The following is an 11,996-nucleotide window of genomic DNA, read 5'->3' as shown; positions in this document are numbered from 1 at the left end:
GCTTGATCCCCATACAACCAAAATTGGGTGAGATATTTAATTTCACAATTTGCCATTTCTGACCTCATTTTTAATTTGTATTGAGCGATCAGTTAATACACTGCTTGACCTTGAAAATGCAACACCAAGGAGTGGTCAGAAAGTGATGAAATTTGGAAAAAAGACAGAGGCAGCAATAAGTGATCTTTATTTCAAAATGATTTTCAGAATACAAAGCAAGAACGGCGTTGGCTTAGTAGGATGTAGAACCACTGCAGACAGTGATGCACAAAGAAACACGTCTATATATAGCATCAATAAGAGTGCATATGGTGTCCTGAGGGATGGCTCTCCATTCCCTTTCAACCATTTGCCACAGTTCGTCTTCTGAACAAGGCAAGCGTAGAGTCTTATCCAATTATTGTTGGGCCGTCATAGTGACCTGGAATTGTAGGCAATAGCCCCCCAAACCATTATGCCACGATGTCGCGTGGTGCGGCATTCCACAGTTACTGCCGAATTAGATGTCTCCACATCGACGCCACACACATATGCGGCAACTGTCACTGGATAAATGGAAGTGTGACTCATCTGAGAACACATTTCAACATTCTGTCATCCACTTCGCTCCAGTCTGGCACCACTCTAAACATTGGCGTCTATGCTGTGGGATCAATGGCAGTCTTCTTAACGGACGCCATGAGTGCAGGTCACGTTCAACTAATCAATGGGAAATGGTTTTGGTCAACATGGGAATATCCAAGGTATCTTGCACATGCTGCATAATCGCGGTACAAGTGACTCTCAGGACCGCCACAGTTTGCCAGCGGATGCGTCGTTCCACGCGTGCTGATGTCACTCTGGCTGCAGCTGCACCCTCCTTCTTCCCACATTTCCTTGTTCCAACTATGTTTGCCAAGCCGATGCACCGAGCTCGCATCCATGTGGGTATCAGCTGCGATTTGACGTATGTACTAACCCGCCCTTCTGTCCAATCACCATACCCCTCGTAAAATCGTCTATCTGCTGGAAGTGCCTTCGTTGATGGCGGCCTGGCATTCTCTCTTATTACATATATCCTCCAGGACAAAAACCAACTTTCTTCGATAATTCGTCTGGCAGAAATAACGACACGAATATTGCCCATTCCTTCCCTTATATCTTACTTTACGTGCATCAAAGAGCTGCACGTTTCACATCATTTGCATAACTCAGTGACGTGCGTCTACTCTAAAATTTGCATAAATTTCTGACCGATCCTTCTTGGTGGTGCATTTTCAATGTCGAGCAGTGTAAATAAATTAAAATAATTTGAGATTGATTTTTTCCCATTAAATGGTCCTCAACGATATTATTCTGTAATTTACTCCCTCAATGATATAATTCTGTAATTTACTCCCTCAACGATATTATTCTGTAATTTACTCCCTCAACGATATTATTCTGTAATTTACTCCTTCAACAATATTATTCTGTAATTTACTCCTTCAACGATATTATTCTGTAATTTACTCCCTCAACGATATTATTCTGTAATTTACTAGCATCTTTAATTTATGATTTTGTTACAGTTGGTACACTGCAATAATTTTCATATGAATAATTTATAAGTTTTCAGAGTTCTGAAAATACATTATTACTACTTTCATGAAGTTTTACTATTTTAGAATCATAATCTGGTAATTTTACAAAACATTCAATAAACTACATTTTTCATTACTACAAATTATATTAAAAGCCATGTGCTAATACTGAAGTCCATTAATGTTTTCTACAACACAAATTCTATGTGATTCTGTGACCAAGTCTCCAATTTAAAAACAATTTACACCAATAAGTACTTTTCACAATGATCTGCATTGAAATGTTAGTCACTTAATCTCTTATCATTGGAAACCTTTTTCCAAATTGACATTTTATTTTTAGTCGTATATAAATGCAAACATTTCACTCTTCAATTTGAGTAAGGCTCCTTAAATATGTTTGAAATAAAGCAAATATCTCGGCCAATTTTATCAAACTCTTGGTATTTTATTTTCTATGATGAGCACACAATTTTCCTGAATATTAGTATATGGGTCTGAGAAATATATAAAATGCTACATTGTAGAATTTTTACAAAACTGATGTGTTTAACTGTAAAAATGACAAAACATTTTTGTATTGAAAGCATTATCTCTACAACCAAAACAGTTGCAAAGATAAAGGCTGTGTAACAATTTCTGTGAACGTGGTGTATAATTATAGGTCACTATACTGATTTAAAGTAATTTTCAGTATTCCGCATGTATATATTTTTTAAACTAATGAATTCTGGAATTCCTGTTGTCTTTCTGGTTTTTCTATAAAAAAGTAGCATGCAGACAATTTTAATGTTACTTGAAAAAAAAAAATGAGAACGTAATGAGGCAACTGACATATCAACGATTCAATTTTTAAATGACTGTTAATTGGTTATGGAAAATGGACTGTTTACAGTAATAATGAGTGCAAAAGATCATAGTCCAAGCCTGGTGAGCAAGCTCAGAGGTCATCAATAGGTCATGCTAGTAATTTGGACGAATTAGAACTGTTTGTTTTTGAGCTTTTATCAATGTGCAAAATTAAGAGCTTCAATACCTAACATACACAACTAACAAATACTGATTACAAGCAAGGTTCAAAATAGATAAATCTCACAATAGATATATGAGATTAAACACATATTATTGTTAATGCAAAACACTGCAGCCAGAAAGCATCGTGGTGAGTGCTTAAACTTTCAAAGAAACATGACTGAAATGATCTACTATTTGCTAAAAGAATTTTTTTCTCGTTTTACACGTAATTTGTTTTATCATGCAAGATACTTGTTCTGAATAAGATCACCAATTTAGAGAGTACGTCATCAAATCTGAGAAGTAGACTGCCGTTTGGGGAGGGGGTGGACTGCCTCGGAGACAAGACTCAGTTCTATAGACATTAATCTGCAAAAAGATTAATTTTGGAAGATTATATTAACTACTATCGCCCAGGCGATATAGTGGTTAGGGAAGCCTATTATGATACTGAAGGGCCCAGGTTCAAATCCCGGAGAAGACATGGATGTTTGTAAATGTATAGCGTCGGTGCGGCACTCTAAATAAACTGTGACCCGAAAGTCCTCTGGTGTGGATTGGTAGGAGTAGAGAGGGGAGGGAGACCCCTGGATCACCCCCAGGGTGCTCTCCCTCAAAATTTGGGGTGGGGAAATAGAAAACCAACCTCTCTTTGAAGTAGGCTTTGGCAACCATTGTTCCATGTAATATGGACACGACAACAACAATTCAACTACTGTATTTCGCTGAGTAAAAGGCAAATTTGCCATATAATTCTGCATTTTCTTATATTTAACTTGATGCCATGACTTGTATACACTTTTCCTAATTTGTTTTACTGACAGTATTTGCTTGTTTTCATAAAACCTAGAGGTACAGCAATGTAAGTAAATTTTTTAAACATTGCTGTTTCCATCTCTTGTATACATTTTTCTCACATCATTCATTAATTCTGTAAAGCTATGTATATATTTAGTTTATTAAATTGAAATATCAGTAAATTTTCGTATGCACAAAAATTAAAACAGCAAATATCTATATAAAAAATCAAAGCTTAGAGATCAGAATGTGCTGAAAATAACAATTATTTATGCAAAATCTGTAAATGGATTTTGGCCTCAAAATATTCAATATCATTTTTATGCTTTTGATTTAAAACTCATGTATAAAATGCATAAAACTCAACAGAATAAAAATGATTCCTAGTATTTACTTCAAAATCAAGCATCAATTCAAAAACATCTTATTAACGAAAATGGAGCAAAAGAAACCACATTAAAAAAAAAAAAAAATTATTAACGAAAATGGAGCAAAAGTTATAATTATATGAACAGCAGATCACACCTCATTTTGTAATTCAATCATCTTTCAGCAAAATGTAGCAATAAAATTTTAAAGAGAATACAGCTATTCAAGGTCTAAAATGTAATGAAATAGTTAAATTTTGAACTATTATTGAGGTAAGTAATGATATTTCTGTGTGTAAGTCAAACTGTATGATATAATACTCAAGTTGAAAAAAAATAGTCACTATACAATAGTCATACAATAAAAATGAAAAAAATATATAACGATTGTAATGAATTCAGCTAATGTAATTTCACGAAACCAGCTAGTAATTAATAATACTTGAAATGGATCTGCATTGCTACTTTTAAGTGACTTAGTTTCTTAATTAATAAAAGAATAAATTTGAAAGAAAAATTAAATATTATCTTATGCTTAGCTGAATAACATACTGCTGCATGGAAAATAAAAATATTTTAATTCAGGTAGTGGCAAAATACAGGGTGAGGCAGGGGAACTTCCTTATTTGAAACGTGTGCCACTAGCAGCATTTATTCCAAGAACGGTTGGGTGGCACTCATTGAAAAGAGAGGTATTAAACATTTCATGTCATGTAGTTTTAGTGCCGATCATACAGTGGACGAGAGAGGAGCGCACGTTTGCCATGAAGTCGCACTTTTTCAAAGTACTACATTTTCATCCATATAAATTGGCAGTGATGCAAAAACTTAATCCACACGATTTTCTTTCATGAAAATATGCATGCAAAGCCGTTCTTGACAATATGCCTCACAACACCCTTGTGTTCTTTAGCGATGAGGTTCATTTTCATCTTTCCGGTTGCAGCATGCATTAAGCAAAACATGCGATTACGGAGTTGCATGAATCCCTGAGAATTTCATAAGCAGCCCCTCCACACAGAATGTGTGACTGGTTTGGTGTGCATTGTCCAGAATAGGCATCATTGAACCATCGTTTTTTGGAGCAAATTTCTCTGGAAGCTTTATCTCCTTATGGGTGATTATCAGTGGACAGTGCGCTCGCCTCATTTAGCCCAGTGTGATTTCTTTTTGTGGGGCTATCTGAAATTCTAACATCCAAAGACCCTGGCTCAACTAAAGAACAATATTCAAGCTGCTATCGACAACATACCTGTTGATGTGCTGGCAAAAATGAAAAGAAACTTCAAAACTTCATTATCTCAATGCATTGACCAGAACGAAGGCCACCTTAATGATATTATTTTTAAACCGTAATAAAAAAAAACTTTTAAGTGTCTTTCTTGGAAAAAAATTAAACTGATATTGCTTATTGTGTTATTCATTTTTTTAAAAAAAGCAGTTTCCCTGTCGCACCCTGTATATCTTTTAAATTGCTGAGTTTTTAATTTTAAAAAAAATTTTTAATTCGCACAAAATGTGAAATAAATAAAAAATTAGATTCAAAATTCTGACTTTGAGGTGCATATGTTTTGGTGAAGGATTTCGTGTGCTTAAAATGTGGTGGTTCTATCCCCATTACTTGCAGCATTGTCCTGCTAGAAGACTTCATCTCCATTTGGGAAGAAGAACATGAAATTCTCCATTTTCTATTTGGCAATTCCATGTAAGGGTGCAACTGATCCACAATTATGTTCAGATAGTCCACAGCTTTCATGGTTTGTTCTATCACAACTAAGAGTCCCATAGTTGCACATGCAAAATACCACCCCCACCAGCCTGTGTATGACCTGCTGTATGGGGAGGCAACTGTTCACCTGGAAGATGGTGTACCCTGACACGACCGTCGACATGATGAATGAGAAATTATTATTTATTTAACCAGGCAGCTGTCTTCCATTTATCCATGGTCCAGTCTCAATGTTCCCAGGCCCACTGTAGGTGTAATTGACAATGATGGTCAACAGAAGGACATCTGCTGCACAGTCCCATATCTCATCTGCTGAGCTGTGTATCTGAAACACCTGCACTGTATTGGTCTGAGCCAGTCTGGTGCCGATTTTGCTGTACCAAGCAGGACACTCTCTGATGTTCTTTTTCTTTGTAATGCTTAGATGTCCAACAACTGATTTCACTGTTAATTATCCATTTAGGATAAATACTAACAATGGCAGATTGTGAACAGTCATGCAGTTTCAAACTTCTCATCTGAAAATATACACCTCAATGAATGCTTTAGATGCCTATACTATTTATCCAATTATTTTGGAATGGTAATAAAAACTGTGAATTTAATTATTCTTAAACTGAATAATTATGTGGTTTTATAGATAAATTTACAAATAAATACAAGTAGCAGATACTGAGTATTGTTATACAGATAAAAATATTATATGACATATATTTATGAATTACACTCTAAAATGATTATTTCGTGTTTAAGAAAAGACAGGGCAAAGAAAACATATATTTTATTTTAAAATAACAAAAGGAGTCTATGCTTTCTTTTTTCCTTTTTTAGGTGTCCAAGCTCTGATCAAATTCACAGCAAATATGATAGACAATGAGTGAACAAGAAATGTAATACTAACAAAAATACAAGTTATTAAAACAACAGGTACACCTCTGAATTTTTCCACATTGGTGCCAATATTATCAGACAACAAGAACACTTTTAAGTCTCCAGAATGATAAGCTATAGCACCGACCAAAGGAATAATGCCACAAACAAATATACCAACACTGTATACTTTCATAGCCATAACATTATTCTTTCTTAATCCATAGAATGCTGCTAATGTGAAAATAACGCTACTAAGCCAAACCCATTCCCACAAAATTGCTTTTGGAAACTTTATATCATAAAATTTCATCGGTGATATATTAACAAACTGCAAAATTTCAGTTGATAACTTCAGGATTACAAAAATGAGAAGAAGCATGTGAAGGACTACAGTTATTTTCAGCCTCCTCTTATTCGTAGAGCTGTAAAGAAAGAATATATATATATATATATATAATTAGGTTTACAGAATATGCAAATTAAAAAAAACACTCAATATACAGCATTTTTCTCAAATGATTTTCTAACATCAATATCCTTATACATTTTATGAATTCATGATTTAATTTTTTACTACACTACAATAAAATTACTTTCTCAAAAATTAATCAAATCATTGAACACTATGTTTGCATTACACAGTTTACTGTTAATCTGCTTGATTTTTTATGTAAGAAATCACACGATAGAATAGAAAACAACAAAATGTGTTTGATTTCGTTTAAAAAAACTATTTAACATATAATAATCTACGCTTTCTCAAATGCATAAGTCACAGTGTGACAAGAAACTATGCAAATGACTTCATCAACATTTGGATACTTCAGAAGGAAGCAGAACAAAAAAATTCAACAGGTGATCTTCAAAATAAGAATGATATATTAATATAAGATGTAAAAATTCGAAAACTATATTCCTAATGAAATTGAAAGTAAATATGTAACTGAAGTAATAAGTATTTAAAACAAGCGTAAGAGAACCGTGCAGAAGTGAAAGGAAGCAGAGTATGTTTTATTAAAATTCACATCAAATTTTCAAACCTGATTTGATAGTGAGATGCAATTGTCTCCCGATGTCCATAGTCAGTTCCATCGGTACCTTTAGCTCTTGCACCACCTTTAGAAGCCATCTAAACCTTATTTAACACGTGCATACAGAACTCTTACATACGTGGGAATATTCTTATCGCTTTAGACACCAACTCATGCAGCGTGGCCAAAGAGGCGTGGCAGAGCCAAATAACTTCACAGCAAACGCGTTACAGGCGTCTCAAGACCAGAAGAGGAAAATGCGTAACCTAATGCTGATTGGTTATTACAGGTCACGTGGTTTTCTTTCCTTTGGACGTCAGCATTAACACTAGAACTTAGCTGTGTAAGTTTACCACTTTTGGCGAAAATTTAATATTTAGAATCGCCAAAATAAAAACGCCATATCATAATTGCTAGTTGCATCGTTTGTGATGAATTACCAAAATAATTCATTAGTAAGATGGGGAATATTAAAAGGAGCAACAGTTTGCTTAAAAATTTACATTAAGGTTCAGAAGTGGTGTCAGTTTTTTCAAAGTGAGCCAGAGTCAGGCCCAAATGTTAATACAACATTTTGTTTATTTAACACTGTTTATATTATATTGTAGTTCATTAGTTTGCGATGTGCTGTTTACCACTTTATGAGATGAATATATTTCAAAGACTAAAATCATATTTTGATGTTCAAAGTAAAGATATGATCACATTAAAATGGAATATATAACGCATTTTATAACGTATGGAATTATTTGCATGCATTTCTCCGGTCATAACTAAAGAATTATAAAACAAAATTAAGAATTCAAGTGTGAACAGGCATACCAAACAGTATATTTGAAGTACTATATTACACAGGAATTATATAGAAATTGATTTGAAATAACTGGGTTTGTATTATAATAAGTAAGTTGCAATGACAGGAATATTATGGTAATGCCATTGTGAATTAAAGTATATTTCTGCTATGCAATACTTTTGCAACTGATGTCAAAATTAAAATTGCTATATTTTATAACTGCAGACTGGTTTAATAGTTATAAGTGTATCTACTTATAATTTCCATTAGAATATCATTTATGTTATTGATAATTTGTCAGTATATTTTCTGATGTTAAGGAATTACATATTAACATATTGTTTATTTTGAAGATACAACTTTTGTACCTTTTTTTTTTTTTTTTTCAAATCCATTTCACTTAATAAATAATGTGAGGCATTTCAATATATATTCTTTCACAAGATATTTTGGCCCTGTTCTGTTATCGGAACCAGATTCAGAAATGTATATATCAGAGTTGGCCAAACTTCATTTCAGTAAGCACGTTTGAATTCAGGAATGTTAGAGAGCTGCATCTAAATTTTCTAAAAGCCACAAGTTCATATTTACATCATTATAGAAGTAGTGGAGGAGGTTTTAAATAGAAAGAAATCCCTGATAACTTTGTAAAAAGAGTCTAAACTAATTAATTACTTCCTTTTGGACACTGAATAGTTTTAGTTTACCATATTTCATACATATATTTTATATGCATGAGCCGCACAAATTGCCTGCAAGAGCCGTATAAGGCTCGCGAGCCGCACATTGGCCACAATTGGTATATATATTTTGCATGTGCATATATATATGTATGCATACACACACAAATAGACATGCACATGTATATACATACAATCAATCCTCATAATAGAAGAGTATCAATATTTCTAGCAGCTGCTTTCTTAATTTTGCATGAAGTTATCCTCGTTATGAAATCTCATTTTCATATTTGTTCAACTACCTTTCTTCTATAATTCGAGGTAATTTCATATGTTGTATAAAAATTAAAAGCAGTTTTATAGAGTGTTCGTAAGATTATTCTTCATGTCCACCTGTGATTTTTTTAATATTGCTTCTTTTTAATATTGTGAATTCATTGTATTCCTGATTACTTGTATTTACATTCCACAATAAAATATGAGCATATAAAAAGTGTGGTTTCATTTTGGCATGAATGCAACTTCAGTACTTGGTTTAAATTTCACGAAACTTTCCTGAGTCAATAGGTGTTTTTCTAAAATTAATACCATAAATACTTAAATATACACTTATGCATTATTTCATTTAGCCTGTTTATATTATAGACTTTTAAAAATTTAGTACCTTGTTCATATTCAGTTCTTGTTCTTCATTTTTAATCTAACTGATATGCAGTTTGAAGTTTGCTCACATGGTATCAAGCTTGTAACAAATTGGTTAAATGTGGTACTTTATGGTGTATTTTCAGGAAAAGCTATATCTTTAAATTATAATGTTTTTTAAATGTAGGGTTATGAAAACTATGTCAGTGCTTGCATTGTTATAGTATTCTGTATTAAGAATTAGTCAACTTTTTATATAAACCAACAGATTTTTAACATCTGAGATAAGTATGAGTAGTGTGCTCTCTAAATTTTTTATCGCTTAATATTCAAATTTGGCATCTTCGCATATTTGTTATCTGATGAAAGGTTTTTACTTGTTTCATTCTTGTTATTCTCCATAATACAAATGAAATAGTTAAAATTATCTTTCAAAAAATTAGCAAAATTATACAAATTTTATTCAGCTTTATTTTCCCAAAATAAACACTTGCATTTATGCTGGAAATAAAGCAAAGATAGCAAATTTTCATTATTTCATATAGCCCACCAGAGGCCGAGCCGTTAAGACACTGAACACTGGTAGTTCGGTCCGAGGTTCGAATCCTGCGAACGGGCTGGCTGCATGGGCGTTTTCATGGTTTTTCCCATGTGTAACGTGTATACAATCCAGTTTCCCTTAGAAAGTCCTCCACGAAGGCATCCCTTCCCTTAGGCAGATAGCCGTAATTAAATAAACCAAACCAAAACCATTATTGATCTTCATCAGTAACTAATAATAATATATGTAAAACAATAATAATAATTCATAATAAATTCTCCTGGTCAAAAGACAAAAAAAAAAAAAGTTAAAGTGAGACATTGAAATCAAATTATGAGCCATACTTACTGTGCACTTTTATAACAACTTTTCCATATTAAGGAACAAGTAGTACAACAAATTATACATGGCAGTAGATAAAAAAAATAAGTTGCATTTTTTGTTAAATTTTTATAAGACATTAGAATAAAAATATACAAATTGCACCCACACAGAAAAATAATCTTAGTTGTTAAAACTATAGTGTTCTGAAATTATAAGTTTTATAGTAATTAATGTATGCTAATTTTTTCAAATAAATGTATATTTGTGTGCTGAAACAGCTTAAATTAATAATACCATATATATGTTTTTTCAAATAAATGTGTGTGCTGAAATAGCTTTAATGAATAACACCATATTCATTAAGCTATTTAATTTGAATATAAAAAGTTTAAGGGCTATATACAGAAGTCACGTAATATATTTTTCTTATTTATAATTGAACTAAAGAACAAAATAAGGAAAAGATCATTACAAACCTTGTTTTTTATGGAACTCTAAGTTTCATACATTTTATCAGGTTATTATAATTATGGCGAGTCTTTAATCTTAATCTTAAAGTGACTTAAAACTAACTTAAAAGTGAGATCTTAAATCTCCTGTGGTGAGAAACAGTTCTAGACATCCTACTTCACTGAATTTAATATTTTTTTCACATTACGTTATGAATGCATATTCTGTGTTTGCTTAAAATTGATGACGAATATGACGTAACTTTAGCGACAGTATCTTTGTGCATACGTTTATGTGCTTTTAAATATCTCATCACATAGAAAGATGCACTGCAAGATTTGCATTACGTTTAAATATCTATATAATATGGATATGTTTAAATATCCATCTCAGTAATAAAAGCAAAGTGCAAGCTCTTTGATTTAAACAAACTGCTAACAATTGACGAGATATGCAGTTGGAGGACAACTAGAAATAGAGCCAAAAACGTTTCAGGACTGTCATGTGATATAGTCAATGACAGTAAAGATAAGCATTTTGCATTATCTATCTTGAGATGCCTGTTGCAGCATGGCTCTAGAAACTTCTGGATGAATTGGTCACAGGGCTTCGAAAATAGGTTTTCGTGTCATAATGAACTTTGCATTTATCTTGCATAACACATCCTGCAGAGTATAAATACGGGTCTGAGAACAAGAGAGCTTGTGAATCAGGTGCCAGACTTTGCAGTTAGCTGAATTACAAGTTAGTGTTTATCCTGAGAGAGTGATTTAGGAAACTTTAGAATTTATTTCATGAGCTAAAAGTGAATTGCTAAATATCCCTATTCTCCTTGATTTGTTTTCAGCCATTTTTGTTCTGTGTGTAATAGTATTGTGCCTATTCTCCTAATAAATTGTTCATACCATCCTGCTTATCTGGACTCATTATTTAAAGAAACATCAACAATCCTATCACCTAACTGGACAATGATTATGTATATGATAAATGTGTAATTCACATTTACAGTAGAATAGTTATTATAAAGCATGACTTTATAAATAGATTTAATGTATGCGTAGATTAAGTATAGGATAAATGCATAGCTTAGATATACAGTAGAACAGTTATAACAATTTTATTAAATTTATAATAAGATACATAATTAAATTAAAATGAGACATCCAGATTAGTAACATAAAAATCAAA

At 32.5% G+C, this 11,996-nt stretch overlaps 1 protein-coding gene across 1 annotated transcript; it reads right to left on the bottom strand.

Moving 5' to 3' along the window:
* Positions 1 to 6,236: 6,236 nt before the first annotated feature.
* Positions 6,237 to 7,586, bottom strand: LOC118204114 (protein jagunal-like). The gene is made up of 2 exons (XM_035376434.2): positions 7,385 to 7,586; positions 6,237 to 6,766 (listed from the first exon to the last, which is right to left on the bottom strand). The coding sequence occupies exons 1-2, from the start codon at positions 7,471 to 7,473 to the stop codon at positions 6,277 to 6,279; spliced, it is 579 nt and encodes a 192-aa protein (XP_035232325.1). The 5' UTR covers positions 7,474 to 7,586; the 3' UTR covers positions 6,237 to 6,276.
* Between the last annotated feature and the right edge of the window lie 4,410 nt (positions 7,587 to 11,996).

Source organism: Stegodyphus dumicola, chromosome 9, assembly GCF_044657685.1.
Source record: "Stegodyphus dumicola isolate Sdum_Otavi_A_Nest chromosome 9, ASM4465768v1".
NCBI lineage: Eukaryota > Metazoa > Arthropoda > Arachnida > Araneae > Eresidae > Stegodyphus > Stegodyphus dumicola.
Note: the sequence above shows the minus strand (reverse complement) of the source record. Positions and strands in the feature narration are given on the sequence as shown.

What these genes read in the sequence shown, in the direction of transcription:
- LOC118204114 (XM_035376434.2), bottom strand. Translation starts at nt 7,473, where the DNA reads ATGGCTTCTAAAGGTGGTGCAAGAGCTAAAGGTACCGATGGAACTGAC. An exon ending in GCATCTCACTATCAAATCAG is followed by an intron (nt 6,767 to 7,384) that starts GTTTGAAAATTT and finishes CTTTCTTTACAG; the next exon opens with CTCTACGAATAAGAGGAGGC.